Genomic DNA, 27002 nt, shown 5'->3' with positions numbered 1-27002 from the left:
TTTTATTTACTCAATTTTGCGCCGAATTTACTTACGATAATTTCTGCTAGGTATACTAACCTACGAATCCACGTTTCTTATTAGTCATGTCATCAATTTTTCTCCGCGAATTTCGTCTCACGAGTGCTTCGCAAATGTACCGATTATTTTGTTGCGTTTTAAACAGCTTTTTTTAGCCGAAACGATATAGGAGGTGGAGGATTAAATATATATTTTTTTATTAAAATTAAAATGAATCACCGAATCGTGTACGAAGGGCACTGAAAGCTCTGAGCGAGGTTAATGTCGTGAAGGCATTTCGACCTAAAGAATTACAACAACGTTAAATAGTAACACTGAAATGTCATGAAATGAGTAGTAATTAACATTTTTTCAGGATTTTTATTTTCTTGTAAAATTCTAATTTTATACATGACATGGTTTCTGTGTGTAAGCTAAATTGCTGTGGGTACATGCATACAACAAAATACTTAAAAAAAAAAAACAATATATCATCTTCGTTCATCGAATTCGTAGAAATAAGATTTTCACAGAAGTGTGTCGGAAATAAATAACTATACAGACTGCTTCATTATTTGAACTGTATTTGGTTTAGAGATGAATAATTATATTTTTACTTCTGAATGCGAAAAATCAACCATAATACCGTAAACTAACCATAGCTGTAAACGATTCGGGATTTTGCTAATTTTTTATACCTATTTGATTATTTATTTTGAAAAATTACATTGGCGGATTAAATACGTTCACCACATTTAGTCTTGTGAGTTTAAAAGGGTTCTATCGATATAGCCTTTGTTTATATTGGATATAGACAAAATGGCGTTATTTTAAATGTTACATGGTGATCACTCAAACCAACCAATAGTAGGTCGTAAATCCTATAAATGCTTAGATTTTCATATTCCTCTTTCAAAAAACGTCTTCGTTTTGTTGAGATTTTTATAATATAAATAGTCCCTCGAAGGTTAAATGAAGTATTAGTGTAAATCAGTGTTTCCCAAGCTTATTTGTACCATGCCCCACTTATGAATCGAAAATTTCCATGCTCCCCTAACTAATTCTGAAAAATAATTATTATTTTCAATAAAAAATGCTCACATGCAATATATACTATTTTTATTTAATTTTTATCAATAAATAATATGTTTATCATGTTACATTTCAACTCCAAAGAAAATTAGTGCCATCCTTGGGCTTGGCTTGAGAAACCGAAATGCTAATAATCTTCTGAATTCTGACAAAATTTTTCATACTCTTCATTTTCTTCTATTTGTTTTTGCATGGGGTTAGGAACTATAATTAAAATAAGTTTAAAATAAATTTTACAAAATGTAAAAATCAATCACACATATGCGAAGTACCCGGCTATAATCTCTAAAATTTTAAGTTTGACTAGTATTGCCATCTATCACTAAAAATAATATAGATTACTACAAATAAAACAAATATAAATGTGATGCCATCGTATTTTCCAAAAGTCAGAGTTGCAATATATATGTTTTTTTGGAAAATGTATTTTTCGATGACAATGTAACAAATATCAACGATTTTCGCATAGCCTCCCAAGACATTCAATCGCCCCACGTTGGGAAACACTAGTGTAAATTATATTTAATGGTAAAAATATTCTCAGTGATATGTTGATCCATCGAAGACTCGATTATGGGAAAATTTAGTAATTAAAGAATTTGCTTTATTGTCACAGGTCCAGTAGCGAAGCAAGCTGCTGCCGGCGAGATGGTGGTCGGCGAGCCAAAGCGGAGGATCATGGAGGGCATCGAGAACACCGGGGATGTGCGCCTCCATGACCATAGGCTGAGACTGAAACAGAGGTAACCGCAACGTCCCATCTATATAAATATCCCAATCACATAAAGAGATAGAAAAAGACATTTTGGAAAGTGTTACCTTCTCACAGGTAACGCTTTCCAAAATGATGCTGGATGTAAGATTTATAGACTGTAAAACCTGTATACCTTAAACTGATCACTTTGTAAAAAAAATCTCTTAAAACTTACTCTAATATTTTAATTTAAAAATCAGTGTATTTGTTTTCATGTATTGCGAAAAAGAATAAAAATAAAACAACTTCTGAAATTTTAGTAATCATTTGTAGAATGATGAATTATACACAGTGTATAAAGTAAACACTTAAACCAGCCAATGATAGGTCGTAAGACCTGTATTTACTGCGACTTCCATATTCACCCCTCGGTAACTCCGTCATCTATGCTGAAATATCAATTTAATTATAACAATGGTATTTTCAGAATAAATATTATGTGATTTGCAAAATCACTTAAATTGTAATGAATATTTTAATTTTATGTTTTTTTAACACTCACTATGTGTTTGGAAGGCTGTTTTGAAATTTATTTAAATTAACATATCGTGATAAAATTAAAAATTTTTAAAAAAAATTGTGTAAAAAGCAAAAGGTCTAAAAGGTTAATTTGAAATGTTCTTTAACAAATTTTGATACTTTTCTTATATACTTGGATTTTTAACTGTTTAGTGGAATTAAAAAAAAAAGTTGAATCAGCACATGTATTTTAAACTTTTTACATAATTTGTATTTGTTTTGTAGATTTGATATAATTCGGAAACTTGGACAAGGAACATATGGAAAGGTACAATTAGGAATTAATAAGAAAACTAGCCAAGAAGTTGCCATCAAAACTATAAAGAAATGCAAAATAGAAACAGAGGCAGATCTCATCAGGATACGGAGGGAGGTGCAGATTATGAGCTCCGTCCGGCACCCTAACATTGTGCACATCTACGAAGGTACTTCATCTAACATTGAAGAATTATGAACTGTAAATTGTAATGTTTCCACACATATGAAAATTGTCTTTTTTTCAGTTTTTGAAAATAGTGAAAAAATGATTTTGGTAATGGAATACTGCGCTGGAGGGGAGCTCTATGATTATCTTAGTCAACAAAAGGTCCTACAAGAAGATGAAGCTAGAAGGTTTTTATGCTTCAATAATTACAAATAAATAATCCTCTTTTTTAATATAAATATATAAATATTTTAAACTAACATATCCTTGCACTACACTAACCAAAATATATGTATAAATAAACAGTAGAACCTTCACAGACCTCATTTTACTATAGTTTTTAGTATTCAAATCGTATATAAAACTAAGACGGATTTTTAGCTATAAAAATCGATAGTTGAATTTCTCAAAAAACGATACTTTTCTATAGACTGCATATTATGTGCTAACCTTACAGTAGGGTTGCTATTCATCCCTATATGGTGGAACATACCACCGTTATTGATATTGGTGCCCCAAGAAATGTACCGGTCCAGTATTTGAGAAGAGTCTTCAAAAACTCAAAATATAATTTAATCGTATTGAAATTATCCTCATAGAAGCACAGAAAAATATGGCAACCCTAATCTAAAAGCATGCGATGGAGGTGTGTGAAAGTTTGTGGAAGTTTTTTTTCTCTTTTTTCTAATTTTTCTCTTTTCTATTTTACAAATTTTTAACTATCCATGTTTATCCCCAATAAGTCAGCAAGGTCAATAATAGATCTTGCTTTAATTTATTTTTGTAATGTACCAATGTAATACTACATTTCCTATTATATTATAAATTTTAGTTATTTATATTTTTCGAAGTTTATATTAGATATAATTATGTTTATTTTTATTATTTTTCAGATTATTTCGTCAAATAGCTACAGCGTGTTACTACTGTCATAAACATAAAATTTGTCATAGGGATCTCAAACTTGAAAATGTTTTATTAGATGAGCACGGAAATGCAAAGGTATTTGTTAATGTTTGTTCTACAAAATATTACAGTATTTGCTGAATTCCCAATAATAAAAAAATACGGAAACAATACTGCAGTGTTAAGAGTATTATAAAAATGCAATATAATCGTTTTGTAGGGAACCTAGTTTGTGAAATTGATTGAGGTTGATTTAACTTTTTTACATTCATTATTAAAATTCCTAATTTATTTTTGATGTATCTGTCATCATAATTGAAGACTCAATTCTGAATGGGATAACTATGTAGATAAGTAAAATGCATATATATTAAACATTACTCTTATTGGGGAAAACAAATACCCATTTTATTTATTATTGATAATGATACAACCGGTCTCGAAATTCCAAAGTTATTTAGAATAGAAGGCCAGATCAAAGCTAAATATACCTACATTTATTCATCTATATTGAAGGTTCCAAAATGTTTTTGGCCTTTTGCCCCTATTTTTCAGTTCATTAATGATTGAATTCACAGCTGACAATCCCAACTTTGCATTTTGTATTTTTATTACTTTGTTTTTTGATTCAAGATAACGCTGGATTACAATTTTGATTGTTTTAAAGTAGTTACTTTTTTATTTAAGATTGCGGATTTTGGTTTATCTAATGTATTCGAGGAGAGGCGGTTACTATCCACATTCTGCGGATCTCCCCTTTATGCATCACCTGAAATTGTCAAAGGCACACCTTATATTGGACCTGAGGTAAATCAATAAATGATATTAACACACAATACTGATTACACATCGACAAAATTATGATTTATATGAATTGTGTACTTACAACATTTTGAGTGTGTCCAATTACTTGTTCACAAATCTAGATTATCTCCTATTATAGGAGTATTTTTTATATTATTTTCTGACATCTCATGAAAGATGGGCATTTACGTCAATTACATTTAGTCTGGGCTTCTTCATCTTTGATGAGATGTCAAAAAATAATTGTGTACTTTTTTGTTTTTATATTAACAGAATAATATAAAAATTTTATCTAAAGAATTGATCATAAAGTAGCTTTTGGAGATAAAGAGATTGTTTCTAGTTTAGTGAATATTAGTTTTAAAAATATTTTTCATACAATATTCTTAAACTTAGGAGTGAAATACATTTGGCAGGATTCAGACTCAAGGTCAATGCATTATTGCTATTCTGAGAAAGGGAACGGAGGAGGAATAGTAGATAAAAGAAAAAGAAAACGATTGGAATTATCCTTAATACATACATATTATTCCAGGTGGATTGTTGGTCACTCGGAGTGCTATTATACACATTAGTATATGGAGCGATGCCATTTGATGGCTCGAACTTCAAACGTTTAGTAAAACAAATTAGTACGGGAGATTACTTTGAGCCAAAGACTCCATCATGTAAGTCAGATCATATTGTCATCTATATACAATGAATTATTCAAATGTTCAGGTATGTTATTGGTTCTAATAAATAATATGAACTGTTTCTAGCTGCATCTCCTCTCATAAGGGACATGTTGACTGTTGATCCTGTCCAGAGGGCAGATATTACTCATATCTGCGATCATCCGTAAGTTTAATATATTTTTTTCTTTACGCTTAGTTGAAAATAAGTATGATGGTGGAAAAATAGTAAATATTTTATTAAATAGTAAATATTTTATTTAAATAAATTATTATAGATTAATTAAAAATTTGAATTTTAAAAACTGAAGTAATTTAGCAATTTTTTTTTTAATTACCAAATTTAAAAAACATTCATAATTATGACCATAAAATGACCTAAAAATCCTAAAATGCTTCCCACTAAAAACGATCATCAAACTTATGTTTAAAGTTTGAATTGATTAACATTTTATAAGTTTTACTTCTTTAGATAAATTAATAATTGTATGTCTGTCAATGGTGATAGCACTGAATTACCGTTTGCTAATTGTACAAGGTATATAGTGAAGTGGCATACTTACAGATGGGTGAATAAAGGCTCGGATGTGTCTTGCTTTGAGTTAGCGGAAGCTCTAGCCAACGAGACGCCTGTCCGCCTCGATCTCCTGCTGTCCCTCGCACCACCTCCCCAGCACGGCAGTGATAAGCTGCTTGTTACTGATGAGGTAACTATAATAGACATCCACTCTTATGAAAACATAGTGGGTGATAGCTTTTGCCCTTCACTCAGCACACCACACACCATAACCCACCAGACCCCGCAAAGGACTGCAGAACCTTCTTTCAGTTTACTTGCTTTACTATAAGGGAAGCCAATGATCCCAGAATATTCTACTTAGTAGTAAGGGACTATTTAGTACCATTTTGTAGCTTAAGGTGTTTATTTCACTAGTAAATTAATTTAAAAAAAAAAAATTATTATAGATTAATTAAAATTTGAATTTAAAAAACTGAAATAATTTAGCAGATTTTTTTTTAATTACCAAATTTAAAAAACATTCATAATTATGACATAAAATGACCTAAAAATTTCAGTCCGTATTTTATAAAACAATTAAAATATAATTTTTAAGAAAATGTACTGTTATTGTTAAAACTAAAATCTGAATATTCAAATCCAAGGTTAAACGCAAAAGTAATTTCATATTGCTTCAAAAAAATAATTAAGTTTTATAATGTATTGCTTCCAGGCAACAAATAACGTAGCATCAGATGGCGGTCCTGGACATTCCATGTCCATGAGTAATGTGGATAACTCTGCTGAAAGAAGAATATTGGAAATGGTTGCAGGTACAGAATTTCTACTACATATTGCATTGAAAATTTTATATTTTTCATACATTCAAGTCACTTTCCACATTTATCTGTTCTAGTTTTTGTTTATCTCTACCTGTTTACTTTTTGTATCATTCTATACATTCCTACGCATTATCGACCTGGACCAATTCCAATGTGTCGATTTGATATTCCAATTTATTCAGACTCTCGACGTCAGTATGAGTTTTTAAATGAAAGAAAACAATTTGTACATGTAAATAATCATTTTTCTAAGAAGAAATCCCAAATTGCAGTTTTTCATATACAGTTTAACAAATGAATGGTATCGTTTTTACAGAGGGAGGTACGGATGCCATTAAACCTTCTCCGACCCGAACCATCGTAGGTGTGGAACAGCCAAAGAGGAAACTGGAAACTACCGTTTCTATGGATAATGCCGCTAGCCAAAGGAAGAAAGAAAGATTTATTAGGTGATTTATTTAACATCTTATATTATTTTACTGTTCTTGGTCAATTGTTCTTGGTTCTTGTTGTTTACGTTGCTAATTGATTGATATAATAATAATAATATCATAAATCATAAGTTCCTGCTTTTTTAGCAGTCAGCACATTGGTCAATATTTAGTGAAATTGAACACATTGAAACTTAACTGCAATTGTTATGGTAAGTATAGGGGAGGACTCTTAATAATGACTTATGTCAGCTCCCCTTCTCCTGGTTATTGTAACGAACACTGTAACGCGAAATGGAACTGTTTTCTCAGTCACTTAAATCACTTGAACTTACCTTGAGAATTTTACATTATTGAAATCCTCAACTAAGTCCTCGAGTCTCGCTAAAACACATTTGAATGAATTAATGGTTTTGCATGCAACGTCAATTTACCTTAATGGAATGGCTAATCAAAATGAGTGTTTGCAAAATGTAATTAAACTCGCTTTGACTAATTCAATTCTCCGAAATTCACTGCCATTTTTTACAAAAAAACCATTTGAAATTTGATAGATTCCACACAACCACACAGAATGAATGACACTATAGCGTAGCTGTCAATTATTTATTAATTGTCAGTTATTTTTTCATCAAAATTTATTTTGTTCCCCTCAAAGTAGACTCCATCGAATGCAATACAGCTATGCCAACGTTTAACCCAATCGTCCATACGCTGCCCATAGGCCGCCAAAGTTATCTCTTCAATAAAATAACTCTGTGATGTAACGCTATACTTACACAATAAAAATTACATATCGGCATTTTACAGTTTTGAAACCGTAATTAATTAATAAAAGCGGACATTTGAACGGTTTCAAACTTTTGTTTTCTCAGATCAAGCAGTAAAGTGAATCAAGCTCCGGGACTTGAAAGCGAAGCAGCACCTCTTTTGTCAGAGAATAATGTACAGTCGGCAGATATACAACGAGACGTTTCCATGAGTGAACAAAACAAGGCGGAAGTCGGTGCTAAAATTTCCAAAGAGACATCTCCAGCGCACGAGAAATTATCGGTGGAAAGTAAAGAAGTCATCGCCACCCCTAATGCTGCTAGAAGCAAGGCGACATCTCCCGCTAAAGTAGTTCCACAATCTATCGAAATACCTGCCACCGGATCTACTCTAACACAACCTAGTAAAACACCCGTAAGTCATCACTTTTTCTTCTCTTTTATTCATTCAACTGCTTAAATGATTTGTGCCGAAATTAAATAATTACTTGTATATACATATTGATATTTGCCAAAATTACTTCAGAGTGAATTTGTGTTAAATTTCCCATTGAATGCTGTCATTTTTCATCTGTTCTGTTGTATGTTGGTTTTGCTTACGTCCGCAACATGTTTGAACCGTTCGCTTCATGCGTCTATTTTTAACAAATTGTTGTTCAGGTGAATACAAAGAAGGATATCAAATCGGATCCAAAACCGAGAGAATCTTTGATAAAAGAAAGAAATGGTTCCATTAAGCCCACAATTGCAAGTAAAAAGAAAGCTATCGCTTTAACTTCAAAAGCTGATGAGAAAAAATCTGTCAAGCTAAAGGTAACGTGCTTGGCATTACCATTTTATACTTTTACATTATTATTGTACCAGATATTTCATTATTAACATAATTTATCATCCTTGTTTTTACTATCCTAAAACGTGTTCATGCTCTCATTTAACAATAATGCTAATTTATTTGCATGATCAAATCTGTATTTAAGTTCCTTCACGTAGGTATTCTAATACCACGATATATTGCTTTAGTAATTATATAATGTGTATATATCTGATATTTAACAAAATATTTTCAAAATCAGTATCCGTGACTCTATGCACTGCCGATAACAAAACTGTAGTGTAGTAGTTCTAAATCTATTACAAACTCCAATCTACTTTCTCTTTATTATTTAGTAACACAATATTCTCTTATTTTATTTTACCCATTATTATTTCCGTGTCTTTAAGCCAAATGTCTGGAATAAATATTGTTACTAAATTGAATTAACAATGCAAATGCTTTTGTACGTGTATCTTATACTGTTGCTGATAAAAAAGTAAGAAGTCCCACGATTTCCCGTTTCTAAAATTTATGCTACAGTTATGTAATAGCAAATTTTCTTTTAACTTTTTTATTTTACTTAAATAACCCTATTTGCCGTAAACTAAAAAAATAATCAGCTTAAATTATTATATTTGCTTGTAGAGATCTCAACAAATTTTATCTGATATTTATTACCAATTAATTTTTTATAAACAGTCAAAATAATACCGTAACAATCCAGTATTGCGCCCTTCAAACCATCTAGCGCAAATAAGAGGAAGAGAATAAAAGTTTTATTAAATCATATTAATTAAGTAATGCATATTTCAGGAAAAATCCCCGCCTAGAAAATCTGTAGAAAAAGATGCATCGGCGACGAAACGAGATGACGAGTCAAAGGGTGAAGTAGCCAGTGTGAAGCAGCCCACTGAAAGGCGGAGATCGCGAATCCTCGACACAGCGGAGAAACTCAACAACCTCAGTATCGAGCCAAGTCCCGCCCCGCCTGCCGCCGCCCCCGCCTCTAGTCCTCCCGTTACCAAGCCCAAGAAGGTTCTCGTACCAGGTAAAAATACATGTACACCTTTCATCATCATGCAGCCTCCCCATTATTTTAATTATGGAAGAATTGAACAATTCTTGTACTAAAATTATTGAAAAAAAAATACTGAATATATTATGTATATAACTATATCATCTGAATACACATTAGCATGGCCAACTCCATGATGTATATTTTACAAAAGTAAGTAGAATAATTTGTTATATAGGAAAGCAATGAAATTGGAAACAATAAATGACTTTTATTTATTTATTTAAATACCCAGACGTATATTTCCTTCTATTGAAGATTCGTCTTTTGGAAACTAGTTGCTTGAAATTCACCATTTCGGGATCTACATATTCATTTAAATATAGCTAACAGTTGGGAGATATAGCATTGTGATAAAAAAATATATATTCCAATAATGGTCCAGTAATTTTGAAATAATGCTTTGATTTAATGTATTTTTTAGGCGTGAGTGTAGGTAGTTTCAAAGAACAATTTGAGAGACGAGCTTCCTTAACTTCGGGAAATGTACCGACAGCTGGTGAAACAAAGAAAGCTCCTAGTAAAATTATTCAAGGTAATGAACTCGATTTCTTCCATGTGTATAAGGAAATATTCGCTCTTTGTAACAATGATCACTGAACTTTTGTTTACTTTATAGGAAATGCCGCAGTATCTGCAGTGAAATCTTTAACAGATAAAAAAATGCACAGCGTTGATTCAGAACATCCGGTTTGGAATAACACAGAATCTGCTAATATTAAGCTCCAAAATATTGGAATCGAACCATCTCCTCATTTGAATAATAAGGTGCGTCTTTACTGTCTTTAAACCAAAGAAAGACAATTTCAGTAATAATAAAATCTGTAATATAAAATAAGAAAAGTTATTTTATCAACATTCCGGGTGCCAACGCTACGCGCCTCTCGGGCTGTCAGTTTAGGTGGCGGGCGAACTCATTAATCCACTGACATGGTTATACTTTATTTTATTGTACTTTGTGTTTTTATAGGAATGCGTTGTGACAGCTATAGCAGAACCGAGAAAGTTGTCCCCGCCTGAAGCAACCAATAAAATACCTAAACCTTTGCACAAGAGTGAATCCTTGAAGGAACCGCCAGCTAAAAAGGATTCCTTACATAATAGTTTGTCATTGGAGGATGCCAGAAGGTAAAATAATACTCTTTAAGAACATCCACTTTCAGTTTCTAAATATCCTCTTATTAACACTTTATCGTGTCACAGGAGTCTACAGCAGTCGATGGCCTTACTCAGTCAAGCTAAGAATGACTATCATCAATCCAAGAGTGTCGACGACAATTCTTCAGGTGAAAATGAACGGCAAAAAAAGCTGAAGGTTGCGAGAGAAATTATATCTAATGCAATAGGAGATGAAAACGGAAAGAAAGTTCATCGTATATGCATGGGTGCGTATCAGAAGTGAACTCATTTTTTTCTTTTTTGGTGATGGGTATTCGCTATAAGTTTTCAAATTATTAATACGGATAAGGTGATTGATAATTGTATTATGTCTGAAAAGAAAAATAATTCAAGGTCGGGACAAGAAAATCTGTAACCATAATACAATTTACCACTGCTTGGATAACAGAAGGACTTATTCAAAAAATACTTTTTGTAAAGATAAAATAAGTTAAAATTGTTGATCATTAGTCAAGTAAAGGAATCAACTTTGCATATCATTAGGGTGGTGACTCACTGGAGCATTTTGTCGTGACATAACATGTTACGATGCGAGCATTCAGGCAGTCAGTACACCGAGTCGAGCTGCTCGCCGCTCGTTTCGAATGCTCCATCCGAAGTCGGATGCAATTTTAGGTCAGTACCAGGGTTGCCACTCTGTGGGAAATTCCCCAAACTGCAGGGAATCTTTTTTTTTCTTCATCTGGAGTAAGCTGTAATTTATTAAAATCACAGAACCAAGAATCACACCTTCATCATTTTAACTACGAATGCGAAGATTTATACAGATTTTGGGTTATTGATTCTATACAAATTTAATGCAGATTTCTAGACTGTAATTCAGATTTTTTGGTTTGGCATATGGTAACACTGAGCACAAGGCCACAAGCGAGCAGTGTGTTCTAAACGAGCACTGATCGCGGTCAGTCAGCGATGCCGTAACATCGTAACGTAACATGCTCGCCACGAGCGATGTTACGACATTATGTTACGACGAAATACTCCGGTCAGTCACCACCCTTATAAACATGTCCGTTATTTTATTTGTATTAGATTTATATTCTCAATGCAGCAATGCACATATTTCAAATTTTATGGCCAATAAATGCATCCACTGATTTATCCTTAGCTATATCCAAATCTTTCAATCGAAAGCACCGTAATGGCCCGTTAATACATTCTCTTTTTCTTATTCCCTTTCTGGAAAATGCTGTGCAATCTGTTTCCATTAAAATTAATCTTCATTTTACAAATTATATATCTTTCTGTAACCAATGACAGAGTCAAATAAAATATTATTATCACACTACTTAGCGTGAATTCTGATACATTTTAAATCCAGCACCCTCGATCGCAAAGGGTTAATTTGAATCGAATGTCAGCGCAGAAGCAGTGGTGAATTTGTGGTCACAAAATGTGTACTAATATTTTGTCTTTATGCATTGTGATTTTCCATTCCGAAGTCTCATACTATTGAGATGCGAATACTAAAGTTTTGCATTGTCACTGTCCAGCCTAACTAATCTAACTTTGTTATTGTATTTTCCGAGTTCCCTGGATTTTTGTGGGTGTTATTTTTCACTTACGTTTGACCTCCGTGACCTTAATTTACAATCTTTACATGCCTGGATTATAGAATAAATGCACCTACTTGCAATTTTATATCTCCGGGTTGGATGTGTTGGAACCTCGCAACCTTTTGCTTCAGTTTTGAAAAAAATTATGTATTTTTTATTTTGAATGTATGTATGTTGATTTGAGAATGTTCTATCAAATGGTTACTTTAAAAGTGTATCATCCCACTTGTGTTATTAATTCCGAAAACAAAAAAAAGTTTTGTACACTTTATGAGTATCCAGCTTATTAGAATACTGTAATCCCTCGCTTTGTGGTTCCGAGTGTGTATCCTGATATAATAATTTTACTGGGTCATGATGCGATTCCTTATATTCTTATACATTGTCCGCTGCGGTAGGACTATTACAGATTTATTTATCGGTTAATGTAATGTTTTTGAGGAACACATTGTTAAATGAGGTATTACTGTATTTTAGTTTAACTACATGTACAAGTATGATATTGTTTTTGTTTATATATTTATATATATATATATATATATATATATATATATATATATATATATATATATATATATATATATATATATATATATATATATATATATATATATATATATATATATATATATATATATATATATATATATATATATATATATATATATATATATATATATATATATATATATATATATATATATATATATATATATATATATATATATATATATATATATATATATATATATATATATATATATATATATATATATATATATATATATATATATATATATGTGTATATTGTTATCCTCACATTGTTATGAAGTTGCCTAGTAGAGGGATGTGTTTAGATAAAAATGAAAATTTCAGTAGAAGTTGTATCATAATAATTCAAGTGAGTGCTTCCTGCCTGAGAAGAACAGTCGCAAAAAGTATTTATTTCAATTTGATAATCTCCAATATTACCTCTAAGGGATAACACAATATAGGTACCTACTTATGTTTTAACTGATCTCATTTTAATTATATATCTCTTCTAAAATATCCACATGTTGAATTTCATTCCACTTTTAACAGTACCAATTTAACCTCTCGTCAAGTTAGTTATACTACTAGTAAACTATATCAAAGTGAGTTTATTTTTACAATATCACAGAGTTACCCAATATGTATTATGTAATTGTAATTGTGTGCCAATATATCAATTAGGTAATCTTTAAGATTAATTCTCAAAACAGGCATGGACATATATACTTCTCATATTATTATATAGGAAGTAAATATACTATCACACTTTTATCGAAACAAATAAGATTAAAATATTTTTTTAATGACTGAGCACTTGTCACCTTACATTTTGACTCATCATCTGTAATAAATATAGGTCTAATTATGCATAAATAAGCAAATACATTAGACACAATTCATAAACTCTCTAAGTACAGATGTACGAACCGGTTTTTGATACAGGACTGTTGAGAGGCAGTAATCAACTAGAAACTACAATGATTTTAACTTAACGAGGACAGGAAATATAGGGTTAACTCAAATTTCAAGGTTAAATACATACATCGGACATCATTGTTGCCAAAACAAATAGTGAAGTCATTATTATAGGTACCAAAAGATTAAGAAATTGTAAAGAACTTACAGATCTCACTGTATTTTCTGTGTTTAAGAAAAATTACAGCGCTTAAATTCAGGCACAAACGTAACATTTTGTCCATTTTCCTTTGTGACTAGTTTCATTTAGATAATAAGCCTTAACCATACTCTCGAAAATGTTATACAGCGCTTTTGTTGTGTCACCTTAATTCTGTTATTGTTTAATTATTGTAACTGCATTTGGATTTATATTTTATTGTTAAACATTTGGAGCTCGGCTTATGTCAATTGTAGGAGGTAAGCCACCTGTCCCGTACGGGTTCGGGGGACGCAGTGCTTCCGGGTCGCTGAGTCTCGGCTCCCCCGGCCAGGGGTCTCCACCAACCAGCCCCCCGCACCAGCCCCCGCGCACCTTCCGCACGGAAGTGCAGCACCGAGTGGATGACGTGAGAAACAAGTTCCTCCCGACGTCCAGGTAAATATTACGCAATTTGCAGACTACCCAAAATTAATGTTTGTGTATGTGTTTTTTTTTTCTCTCCTTTGCACCTTGTAGTTTTTATAATAATACCAAGAACTCAACTTTTATGAGGTTAAAAATATTAATAAAAAAGGCACATCGCATTAGATCTAAATTGAATGGATTTTTAGTATTTATTAGAGATGCAAGCTACACGGGTTAGTGTACTTAAGTTTCCAATGAAAATAATAACAAAAGTTTTTCATCGGAATTCAATAGTTTGGTAACTACAGTCAGTGTCAAAATTGTCAATGTTTATAAGATAAAAATACATTTAACAAGTTTTCCATTATAATGAAAATAAATAATAATATTTTTGCATTAATATTCTAGATACTATTCCTATCTGTGTTGGTCGATAGGAATAGTATTATTTTGCAACTGAAATTAGTATATTTTTATTTTTATGCAAAGCGGAAAGAAATCAGTTGCATCTCTATTGGTTATTATTAACTCCCTGTATTTAGAAATTCACATCCTGAACCCCAATGGTGTTTTAACTTATTAAACACTGTAGATCTCACATAACTTTCTCAGCTGATTAGATTATTCTTATTTATATTAAAAATGAAATTTCCTTTTTATTATTTGAATATAATGTTATTTCAGAGGAGGCTCGGTGGAAAGGATAATTCCAATACAATTTGCTGGGGAAACACCAAAATTACAGAATTCATCAAACACACATACGCAATTGCCATACCAAAGAAACAAAACAATGCCATATAGGTAATCATAATCACTAATATTATTCTAAATTTATCTTCAATCTGTTATACTGTCGATGAGTAAACTATATTGTCGATGAGTAAACTACTTTTAAACCAGGATTATGACATTTTTCATTAGGCTATTTATTTCATCTGATTTTTCCATAAAATATTCCGAATTCGGTTAACAGTACTCGAATAATTGGCAAAATATTCCATACTGGGCTACACCATGAATCGGCAAAGTGTGGCTCTGGAGCCGCATACGACTCTTTGACCTTTTAAGTGCGGCTCCGGCACAAATATCCGCAGGAAGGTTCTTCGACTCTATGTATTCATGCAAAGAATCTTTTTCAAGCATTAACCTTATTAAAAGCAAACTGGGAAAGCGTCTTATTGAACCTGGAAATGTGCTAAAAATAACGACACAATGTGACTTGGTTGAACTTTCAAAGGAGATGCAAAGACATTATTCGCAATGAGTAGTGTTCTTATGGATACCTTACTTTTTAAAGATTTGTATTAAGTGTGAAATCAAGTTTTATTGGTTGTAGCTGTAATTTAATCAATTGCCAACAGATTTGGCTCTCAAGCAAACTTTTATAGTTGTAATGTGCATATTTGGTTGTTTGGCTAGTAAATTTGCCGACCACTGGACTAGACCATTAATATGCTTGATAAACTCCTGAAAAAAAATTCATTATTTTGTCATATCACTTACTAAAACTAGTTTCCATTATAGTTGTAGGTAACCGGAATAAAAATCTGCGTGTTAACACTAACCAATTTAAGAGTGATAATGTATTGTGATTGAAAATATTATTATTTTAACCCCTTTTATTCCCAAGCTGTAAAAAAAACATATAAAGTATAGCAAAGGTTATTTTAATAGAAAAGTTTTTAAGATATGCTCATATGTATTTTCGTTGCTGTTAAATTCAATGACCATTTTTACTATCCCAGAAAATTCAATATTCCTAGATTTACATCCAGGCATAGTAGTGTTTAGGTTACAATAATTTCATATTTCATTTCCCGTGGATGTTGTCTCCTTAGAATTTCAAACATCCCGATATAACAATATGTAATATATTTTCAACATATATCCCTGTTATTGGACTAATTGGAGATAATTTGATTAGATTTGATTAGTTTTGATTCTTACTAATCATTGTATTGTATTATACTCCCTTTGTATCGTGATTGGCTACCATACTGGAGATCCCGAGTTCGCTTCCAGGAGGGATCACAAATAAATTGGTTCACTCTAATATTTATTTAATATTATTCTGTACCGGTACCCAGAAATGATCAAGTTAACAAGTTGGAGTCATTAATATAATAAATTTGTTACTGTAATGTAAAGTGGATGTGTGATGCTTACATGTTGGAGTTCCCCATTCCAGGTTAAGCTCGATCCCTCGAGGAAATGTGGCCCAAAGCGAGGTTGAGAGGGAACCCCCTCTTCAGCCATCTACACCCTCTTCTTCAGTGGAAAGTACTAAAGCGGAACCGATTAAGAAGAGTCCCCGGGAGTTCATTATTCCCATTGCAGTTGAAGGAGTTGGGTATGTGACCCCGCGCCAAGGAAGCCTCGAACCGTCTGAAACTCCAACCAAAATCTCTACACCTAATATAGGATTCTCATCACGCTTCCCCAAGCCGCGAAGATTGAGGTGCGTCACACATATACATTTTACAATTATAAACTTAAAAATATTTAGAAACGATATGAAAATATTAAATAATCAAGATATATTTGTTACTTATGTTATATTATGTAAATTATTATATGTTGCAACACCTGCTAATGAAAGTATTAAAATAAAAAGTAAAAGTCAAACTGTTTAAAAAACATTATCTCATAGAGGTTAAATTGTGTTTCATATTGTTGTCTTATTACCATATTATGAAACTTATTTTGTGCTTTTAGCTCACTTGTGAGTGGCGGTGAATCAGAGGATGACGATGACCTTCACATGCATCGATTGAGGTATGTTAAGATTTAGATGTATTTTTCATGAAGATCTATAGTAAAAGCTTGTTAATTAAAAATAAATGGAACCAAAATTCATTTGAATTATAAATTTACATATTAGAAAAAAAACACCCATTTTCAATGAACAAACTGCGAGATTTAGCAGGTAATTTGTTCTTGACAAAATATAATAACAAAAATGTATAAAATATTGTCTAATAAGTCTTTCTATTAAAAATAAAAAGAATGCAATTCTTTTCTCTTTTCTATAGATTAAATATTTTATTTTTTTTATAAAAAAGTAAAATCTGATGGATTTTCATTTATAGTATATTTTTAAAGGAAAACTTCTTAGGTGTCGATTGATAATCGATAATTAGATGATAATTGTATGAGACGTCTACGTCCGCACAAGACTATAGAAAACTGCACTCCATCGCGCTTCGAATTTCAACGTTCTCAGAGACCGGTACCGTGCAGTTCCATAGAGCTCACAAGTGCTTACTGACTTGATTTGTTACAAATGTTCAACTTACTTAAACTAATAATAAGCGCGGTCCGTATATTTGGAACGAGCGATGGAGACATTTTTCCCCCCACCCTAACATACGCCAGGCCAGCCGCGACGTAAATGATGCGCACTGCGTATAAGACGCAGTACACGCTGCGCCTGGCTCAGTCAAGGTGAAAACCAACCAGTCAACTCGAGGCACACTTATGCAAGCGTACTGAGAAAGATTTTGGCGCCATCTACACACGGCGAACACAATAGTGATAGGACAGCACATTTGCAGTTTTACTAACACAAATTAGATATAAATTAAATGATTTCGATAAGCGATAAAAATCATAACTCAATTTATTTCACGATAATTATGTGAAATAAATTGAGTTATGATTTTTACGTGTACTGAGCCATAGGCGCAATTATTTGCACAATCATTGGCCTATGCGGTATAATGATTGGTTAATCCTTATACTTATTACAGGCGCCAGCTTGGTGCACATCAGTTGAGGGTAGGCGGTTAATTTAATAATTTGCATGTTAACAATTTTTATTACGATTTTACGCTTAAAAAGTATGTTATCGAATTTTGGGCAAAATCGTGTTTTGAATTATCAAGTTTTTTCGAATGATCAAAAATTTTGCCCGAAACCAGTATTGGAGGGATTTTGAATTTTGTCTTATTTTGTTATCATCGTTGCTGTTATATGTTATCGAACATTTACTGTATATTGCATGAAAAAGCTGCAGGTAAATTGATTTATAAATTCCCATTTCAGGAGCTCTAGGAGAGTTAAAGTGGACCCAGAAAAGGATTCCATAAGTTCAGGAGAAGAAGATGATGATGAAGGATTTGAGCTACTGACAGCAGAGAATCTGTTCTCCACACTTCTAGATAGGGTTAGTTCTAATTTAATTTTACTTTAAAATATCTAACGGGAAGAAAAATTAAAATCAACATCAAAAACATCTTCCGTGAAGATAAAAATATTTATCAGGAGTTCTAAAAAGATCTTCATATTTAACTATGACGGATTCTCCAGTTCTTTGGATACGTTGCAAGTGGCAATGATGATAGCCTGGAACATTTGGCCTTGAGGGAAAGAGAGGGAGAGGAAGATCACGATGGACCAATCAAGTTAAGGCAACAGCAGGCACCTCAGTGATTAGAGCCCTACGTGCAGTGCAGTCAAGGGGTAACGGGAGAAGAGTCATTGCTTTGACAAGGGTCACAATCCTCAATAAGGAGGACTAAGACGAAGAAGAATACTACTCTTTTAGACTTATAGCTGACTTCATTAAAACCTAATTTAAATTAAAATAACCTTAAATTTACCTTAACCTACACAACTTAAAAGCAATCTTCGGCACACAGTTTTGGCGGAGTCGATGCCCATTGTGCTGTTTAAGTGGCCGGCAGGAGAGAGCCAAGCTGCAATCACCTCAAGGCGTTGGGTGTAATCCACACGGAGCATGGATATTGGATGACGCGCTTAAGTCTGAAACTCTAGTGCCGGCAATCAGCCACAATGCGTCCTCTTTTCATTGTCACTTCAAACTTTACTTTAGATTTTCACAATTTATTTATAGATTAATTTAAAATTATTATTGTTGACCCCCGGGTCGAAACCGGGGAGCTCACGGTACAATTTGTCCACCCACGGATCAGGAAGCTGTCTTTCATAACATGAGGCGTGGTACTCTCCCCGCCTGATAGCAATAAAAAAGAACAATTGAAGTAGAGAGGAAAAAGGGGGTTGGTAGACAAACCTTTGTCTCGGCACTATGACGAGTCCACATGTTGCATATCCCAACCGCCCCCTAAATAATAGACGGTACCTGATAGCTGACCAAGGCTTGAGGTTTCAGACCAATTGTTACGACAGTTTGTTTAACAAGAATAAATTTTAAATAAAAACATTTTATTATTACAGAACTGAATTTTTGACCATGCTTAAAGGTTCCACGTCAAGTTTATTAATGATATTTTTTTTAGGTTCGAAGCTTGACCAATAGGCTGAATGGAGAAGAGGGCACTGGATTCCCGCAGCATCACCAATCTCTGTTCAATAATCTGCATTCTCCATTCTTCAACAGGTGAGTCATTTTACACTTACTTACGCACTTTATACGCATCGATACTTTCTTCTCTTAGTACTAATGTCTTTTCATTTATGGCTGAAGATCTCACGCTGTGAACTTGTTTCAAATAATATAATACCTATACTTATTCTCTTCCTAAATAGGAGCAGTTCGCTCCGATAGAGAGGTAACTCATTACTAAAATATTTGTATTGTGACTTTTTAAAAAAGAGAGAAATATAATTGTATATCAGCAAAAGAAACCTCATAAGTAATAATTAAAAATTGAAGCTTGTTTCTTCATTTTGTAATTCTTTTAACACGTGTTAAACTTTTATGGTGATATGGAAATAAAATTAGTAATACAATGGGTCTAATTATTATTAATATTCAACTAAAATTTATCAAATTTTCTTGACTTTTTTATAATTTGGTTTGTGTGACTAATAAATAATTTCTCCTTTTAACAGCCCCCATTTACCCAGAAAACATAAGAAGAGTAGTACCATGTAAGTACGGTAATACTTCACTATAGAAATATGTACCAATTCAACTATCGTTATGGACGTGTCTTCTACATCATGAATGTTACCCATTTTATTTATGTGAGATATTGAATCCTTCAAGGACATTCAACACTAGATGCATACCCATATTTGCGAGTACACTATTCATAGCATTTCCTTTCTCAGACGACTACTTTCAGAGTGGAAATTTAGATAACTTGGTAACAAAGCAGATTAAACCCAATTCCATATTGAAACATGATTGACAGGAACCTGTACCAAATATTTACGCATTCGCATGTTGCCCGGTCTGACAGGCAAAAGGTTTTGATGACAGTATTAAATTATTAACCATATTATCATTTAAATGTTGATTGGAAGACTTGTTTATACAAATATTCATAATTATTAAAGCAAATTAGTTGTAAGTTTGTAAACCTGAATACAACCCGTTTTTAAAATTCTTACCAATATGAAATTGAGTGGTATGATTATACATATTTTAAAATCTATATCACAAGCAATGAAAATATCAATACATACAAAGTACAATATTTTGAAATTGTATGAAATTATGTAAAATTCAAAGGTTTTCTTGCTCTCCTAATTGCCTGTAGTGTATTCAGCTTGCATTGAACCAATCAAATCCCTGGAGAGGTTAACTCCCAATATTCCGTGTGATTTAGTGAAACCTTGATGAATATTTATAATATGATATAACACTAGCATTGCTTTCAGACGAGAAGGTCCGTCGTGGCGGCGCAGTACTTCCCGCGATATTGCATCGGACTTTGACTCGATGTTCCCGACTCATACTACTTTTCCCAGGGGTATGTCATTACAGTAATAACGTTATTAATGGATTTTTTTCTAACCTATTTTAGAGTCTGCAAGTTACTGTTGAAATTTATTTTTTTATTGAGAAAATATAATAGTGAAAAGATTAATTTTTAACAAAAACTGGACGTGCTGACTCTGATAACAAAAATGCATATGTTTGCTAAATGTATAACCGTATTGTCACTGTGCCTGTGTAATTTTTTACACTTATTTATGGTCCTTTTAAATACTTTGATTTGATCTGGATTGAATAAATATCAATTTATAAGATTGAGTATATTTTATATTCATCCCATGGTAGGAGTAGTTCACTAACTGCTATAATATATGTTTGCTCTTAGATTAGTTTTTTTTTCTTTATATAAATGGATATACCTTGAAAGATATAGTTTTATACAGATTTCGAAAGTGTTCATTGATCGTGTGTATAAATAGAATGCTCTTTATTTCAATTACTAAACAGAATTCAAGTTCTGGCTTCTCTTTAAGTATTATATATTAGTTACATATAGTTTGAAAGAATAATAATTGTAGAAAATACATGAGGTACATTGGACATGCGCTCCTAGAGCACCTTACAGAATTGAAATGTTGTGTTTGCATTGTATTTAGAACTAAAATTATGATGTTTTGTGGTTTTCTAATTTTTTTATGTGATAGATTTGTTTGAATTATTTTGCAACATATTGGTATTACATATATATTTTTATAAGTTTATTATTTAGGAAAAATAGACATTTGCCTACTGACATCGCTATACTATTAATTTTAGTGTCTATCTAGTCCTATAATAAACATAGAGTTATAACATTTTTCACTTTTCCTACAATAGCAGTCAATCTAAATGAGTAATCCATACATTGAAAGTATAAAACTGCAATCAATTTGCTCGGTGACTGTTACTGTATTCATGCGCAGTATTTTGTTTTATTATTTACATAGATAAAGCAACTATTAAGTATCTATTTTGTTAATGAGTCTGCTTTCATTACAATTTAACATAGTAGTGATGTATGAATCATTTCGATTTTCAGTTTATTTTTCATTATCATTAAATGATACGCAACTTTCCGGGAAATCAATTTTCAAAATTGAAATAATAATCCTCTTTTCATTTATTTCAGAATAAAGCATATAGGTTCCTAAGTCTTATCACAAAATATAAAGATCTTCAACATAAAACAAGAGTGCAGAATGTAAAATAGGATAATAACGCCTATTTCAGCTATGTCAGTTGGGTTTTAGCTGGGTTTTATATAACATTGTTTGGTTGTTAATAATAAACGAACAGTGAAAGTGTTTTGTGTTGAAATTCTTTGTTTAAGTGTAGAGAGACGATACGGATACGGATACACATATGGATAATAAATATGTGTATGTGTAATGTGGTTGCAGTTGGGTTGCGCGTTACTCTGCATGCACCGAACGCTCCACCGAATGGCGGCGGCCCGACTAACCTCACCTCCCCGTCCAATGCCACAAAACAATAGGTACTTGTATTCATTCTCTCTCTTCTCTTACTCATGCCTACATTCTGCCAGCTCATGCCCACCTCCGCCCCGACCGCAGTCTCCGATCAAACAGTTACCTCCGCACAGTGACTTTGTGCTCTTTTATAACGCTTTTCTATAACATATTCTTCTCCCATCGCTCGGAGCCTACATTTATATTTATCATTCCACCCGAGGGATACCAGCGCTAAGCTAAATACATAAAGTAGGATGACATATCACTATCGCGCAGTTACACATTACATCTCCCTATAAATCATGTTCACCATTTAACTGAGGCTGCGCTATGCGAATGCTAGTTTATGTTTCATTCAATTTTTTATTAACAAAGCTTGCTTTTTGTTGGTTACTTTTTTTAATAACAATTGGAATGTTTTTCATTTCAGAAACATTATTTTCTATTCCTCTTAATATTTTATTTTAGTAATAACTTATTACAATCATCGGAAAATCCTCAAACTTTATCATTTCCTCAGAATAAACTAATAAATTTCTAATGCCCGACTTAAATCACTGTAAATACCATTCGGCCGGCTGCATGATACGTGTGTTCAAATTGTTTACAGGCTCAAGGAGGCGATCTCGGAAGAAGACAACGGCAGACGGGGAACTCCCTCCGGATTGTACCGATTCCGCTGATTCCGCCGTTACCAAACCCACGGACGACTTATTGCAAAAGCCCACTATCCCCGCAGACTCTCTGGACCTGTCCGACCTGGACCTCAGCAAGATGGAGCTGTCGGAAACGGAGGCGCGCACTCTGTCGGGACTCACGCCCGCCCTGTCGCGCCGCCTGCAGCGCCAACTGCTAGCGCACCTGCCGCCCGCGGCCGCGCGCTGCCTGCGCCGCACGCTCTCCGCGCACCTGCCGCGCGACCCCGCGTCCCCCGCGCCGCCCTACGCGCGCAGCCTCTCCGCCACCGAAGAGCCCCAACACCCAACTGAAGAACATGCAGCCCCCGTGCAATCACAGCCCGCTGATATTGGCGACCAGTCTGTTTTAAGTAAATACCTCTGGACGGGTACGGCTGCGCAAGAATCTTCCGATGCTGGCGGAACTCACAACGGGATAGGCTCCAGTTATACATCGCCTTACTCGAGTTATTGCTCCGCGGGGGGCTCTCTAGGACGTCGCTCTTTACAAACTCCTCCGGCAGATGTTTCTCGGAAAAGGATTTCCCGATTTTTAAGGCCGGACTTTTTCGACACTCCTCGAGAAGAAAGCTTGTATGTCCGTGACAAAAAAGAAAAAGAACTCGAAACTCAAAAAGTTCTGGAAGAAATTAGAAGAAAGAAAAATAGATCGGCGGACCCCTCCGTATCCGCATCCAGCCCGTGTAGTCCTTCTTCTCCGGCGGACATTCCCAGCCTGTTTGAGAGATACGGATATAGGAGCAGTTTATCACCCGTCTGCATTCCTGTAACGAGTGACAGAAGTCGATCCGTAACACCGTTCTTTCCCATCCTAGATAACATTAGTGAACATCATTCCGATAAAATGACAACGCCTGTAGTAGGAGATGAATCTTCCGCCTCTTGTCCGAGTAAAGTGGAGGAATATGTCGCAAGTAAATCTCAGTCCCCTAGTCAGGACACCTCCCAAAGTGGGGATAGAACATTAGGGAAGAGTTCCCGACTCGTACGACCCAAAAGTTTTCCCTCCAAAACCCCCGATGAGGAAAATGCAGTCGTTGCGGAGTATAAGAGTGAGCCCCATAATGGAGTTGGCATTAGTAACAATACGAATAGCAAGATACTGAGGCCTAAAAGTTACCCTAATTCTTCTCTTTCTCCTGATAAAGTATTTACAAAAATTCCTACTAAAGGCAATCCCTTAATAAAGTCTGAAAACTCAAATAAAACAACCAATTTCAAAATCATTTCGCAAAGTGATAACAGGACATTAGAAAATGAAAACAATATATCGGTGAGTTTCAATGTTTGCTTACCGAGCAAAAATTCCAAAGAATCATTTAATAACATTGTCACAGACACAAAAGTTAGTATTAAAAAGGATCCTAATATTGTGCTGTCATTGAAAGAGATTAGTTTAAACAGTATTGAAAGTAATAAGAGTGGTTGTGACTCTGCACCAGAAAAACACACAGACTTAGAAAATAATGATGGAATTTATGAAAATTCATTGAAAGAAAATTTGGAAAAAGAAATAAAAAATAAAAATGAAGGAATAGAACCAACCTTAATACCCGAAGCTTCCGTTTCAAAGCAACAATCTGAGAACAATAATTTGTTAGAGAATATCATTATTATTCCAACGGAAAATAGTGAAATCATCCAACCAAACGTAGAAAAAAGAACAACAGATGAAAAGAAAAAGAAATTGGTCGTTAAGAAAAAAGTAGTGATAAAGAAGAAAGTTGCCAAGAAATGTGACACTGTTGCAGAAAATCATTCTAAAACTGTCGATGAACAAAAAAGTGATAATAAAGATTCAACCAAAATCAAAACTTCCAAACCCGAAGAACCAAAAATTATCACTTCCAAAAAAAAATCGGTTCTTCATTCGATTGGAGAGAAATTGGAAAAGTTTCGAAACGATAGTTTTAACAGAAGCTGTTCTCAAGAAAAAGAATCAAAGACTGAACCCAAGGTGAAGAATCCAATTTCAAATGTAAAAGACGAAGTGAGACCTTCACGAATAGAAAATGTCATGAGAGCATTACGAGAACGTTCCGTTCCCAGTGCAAATACGAGCGAACCGACTACAGAATCAGGATTAATAAAGCGGGCCGTCACAGTTACCGACCTGCCCACTCTAGATCCTAAAACTTCTCACAGTAAGAAAAGTGTGAGCAGAGTCCTGGGATTATTTAAAAAAATAGAAACTAAAGATAAAAACAGTAAAAACACTTCACAGCCAGCTGTAGTCGGCGGTGTAGTCGAGGCTGATAACTGTTTGGAGAATAGCGCAACCCAAACTAATTCAGAGTGGCACTCCAACGAAAGTAGTAAACCAAAAAGGCCCACATCTTTACTTCTCAATGGAATCGGCAAACGAGTTCAAGCTTGTTACAACGGAACTTCTAGCAATAATGTTTTGGAGAATGATTCAAAACAGAATAATTTAAATCTCGAGGATTTCAATTTATGTTCGGAGGAAAAATCGGATGAATCAAATTCTCAGAAAAAACCTTTGAAAATGGATTTCTCCCGTTTGCCAAGACTAAATCAGAGCATCTTCAATAAAAGGAACTCTTCAGAATTAATGCGCAGCAGAGAAGAAAGCCAGTGCAAAGATGTTGAAAATAATCAGCGGGAGAATGCGTCTAATAATAAATGCGATAATAATTTAAATCAAAATCATTATAAAATTAATAACGAAAGCGAGACAAATGAAAGCCTGGAAAATAATACATCGTTCAATAATAACTTAATATCTCCCAATTGGTCTCCGGATTGTGATACAACCAAGTTTATGGTGGAATCCGAACCCGATTACAATCAAAACTCTAGTCAACATTCCCAACGTAGTCGCGAAACCGCATCACCCGACTCGGAAAATATGATGGACCGTATAAGGCGCAAGAGTTTTTATTCTCGGTTTAACGAGAAGAAGAATCGTAGAAAAAGTCAACTGGTAGGTCCCGGTGCCAAGGAATACAACCCTTCGGAAAGAATACACGCACAACAAGAAGGAGACAATGTCTATTTCAACAGGTCCGATTGTTCTCCCACCGGCGGCGGCAAGTACGAATATACCGGAGAAGTTCCCAGTCCAACCAAGTACAGGATGGCCAATTCCTTGGGAAGTGACCAATTACCTACCACCACCCACACATCCCTGGATAGAAGCCAACGCAAATATTTACTAGATCCAAATCATCACAATTATTGGGATTTACCCAACAATTCCCACTATTCCATGCCCAGGTATTCTAGAACAGTATCCTTGTTTGATAATAATTATGACACCAATCAACCGACAGCGGATTACAAAAACACCAGCTCCAGATATGGAAGAAGTTTTTCATTACTGTCTCCAAACACCAGTTACAGCACTACTTATAGTCCTCGAGCTAGCTGTCGAAACTCGGCAATATTGCTCAGAGACAGTGGGGATGTAGAACCATCTGCAGAAAGTGTTCTAACTAAAATTAGAAACAGAAAGAAGCTGGCAGCCTTGAGCCCCGTGAAGGATGATGGGGATACGCATTTGGACACAAAAATCAGGTATGTCCCGTACGACGCTCGCATAAACTCTTACCGTTCTCACCTCTAATAACCTCCCCGCCCAAAAGCGACAGATCATGCCAGTTTGTTTCTAAATGCTAAAGGAATAATAATCTACTTCAGCACTAGGTACATAGAATGAGAGTGTCTTAACGCTTTTGGTTTTCAATTCTTGTTGTATAAAGAGAGGTTTTATCTTGCTACTTAAT

The 27002-nt window shown here is 33.8% G+C and overlaps 1 protein-coding gene across 13 annotated transcripts in view; it reads left to right on the top strand.

The window, feature by feature from the left end:
* The window catches only part of Nuak (Nuak family kinase 1), a 48840-nt gene that overhangs the window by 17582 nt on the left and 4256 nt on the right, over positions 1-27002 (top strand). Inside the window, exons 2-28 of one of the 13 annotated variants that reach the window (XR_015838868.1) lie at positions 1709-1835; positions 2591-2790; positions 2869-2977; positions 3683-3791; positions 4383-4502; positions 5035-5167; positions 5261-5339; positions 5739-5880; positions 6406-6505; positions 6831-6963; positions 7821-8130; positions 8376-8528; positions 9343-9577; positions 10029-10139; positions 10224-10372; positions 10575-10732; positions 10808-10989; positions 14245-14425; positions 15080-15199; positions 16587-16856; positions 17114-17173; positions 18443-18563; positions 19660-19760; positions 20216-20254; positions 20990-21081; positions 22216-22581; positions 23169-25064. Coding sequence is in view for 11 of the 13 variants with exons in the window: in XM_088274063.1 (XP_088130189.1) it covers positions 1741-1835; positions 2591-2790; positions 2869-2977; positions 3683-3791; positions 4383-4502; positions 5035-5167; positions 5261-5339; positions 5739-5880; positions 6406-6505; positions 6831-6963; positions 7821-8130; positions 8376-8528; positions 9343-9577; positions 10029-10139; positions 10224-10372; positions 10575-10732; positions 10808-10989; positions 14245-14425; positions 15080-15199; positions 16587-16856; positions 17114-17173; positions 18443-18563; positions 19660-19760; positions 20216-20254; positions 20990-21081; positions 23169-26793 (7127 nt within the window). In the remaining 2 variants the exon portion in view is untranslated. Of the gene's footprint in view, positions 1-1708; positions 1836-2590; positions 2791-2868; positions 2978-3682; positions 3792-4382; positions 4503-5034; positions 5168-5260; positions 5340-5738; positions 5881-6405; positions 6506-6830; positions 6964-7820; positions 8131-8375; positions 8529-9342; positions 9578-10028; positions 10140-10223; positions 10373-10574; positions 10733-10807; positions 10990-14244; positions 14426-15079; positions 15200-16586; positions 16857-17113; positions 17174-18442; positions 18564-19659; positions 19761-20215; positions 20255-20989; positions 21082-22215; positions 22582-23168; positions 26794-27002 lie in introns of those variants that run through there. The other 12 variants (XR_015838869.1, XM_088274074.1, XM_088274069.1 and 9 more) reach the window with 12 other exon arrangements.

This window comes from Brachycentrus maculatus, unplaced genomic scaffold (assembly GCF_059751285.1).
Source record: "Brachycentrus maculatus isolate JH-2025_06_01 unplaced genomic scaffold, ASM5975128v1 h1tg000632l, whole genome shotgun sequence".
NCBI classification, from domain to species: Eukaryota; Metazoa; Arthropoda; class Insecta; order Trichoptera; family Brachycentridae; genus Brachycentrus; species Brachycentrus maculatus.
The sequence above is the reverse complement of the archived record's forward strand: the minus strand, read 5'-3'. Positions and strand labels throughout refer to the sequence as shown.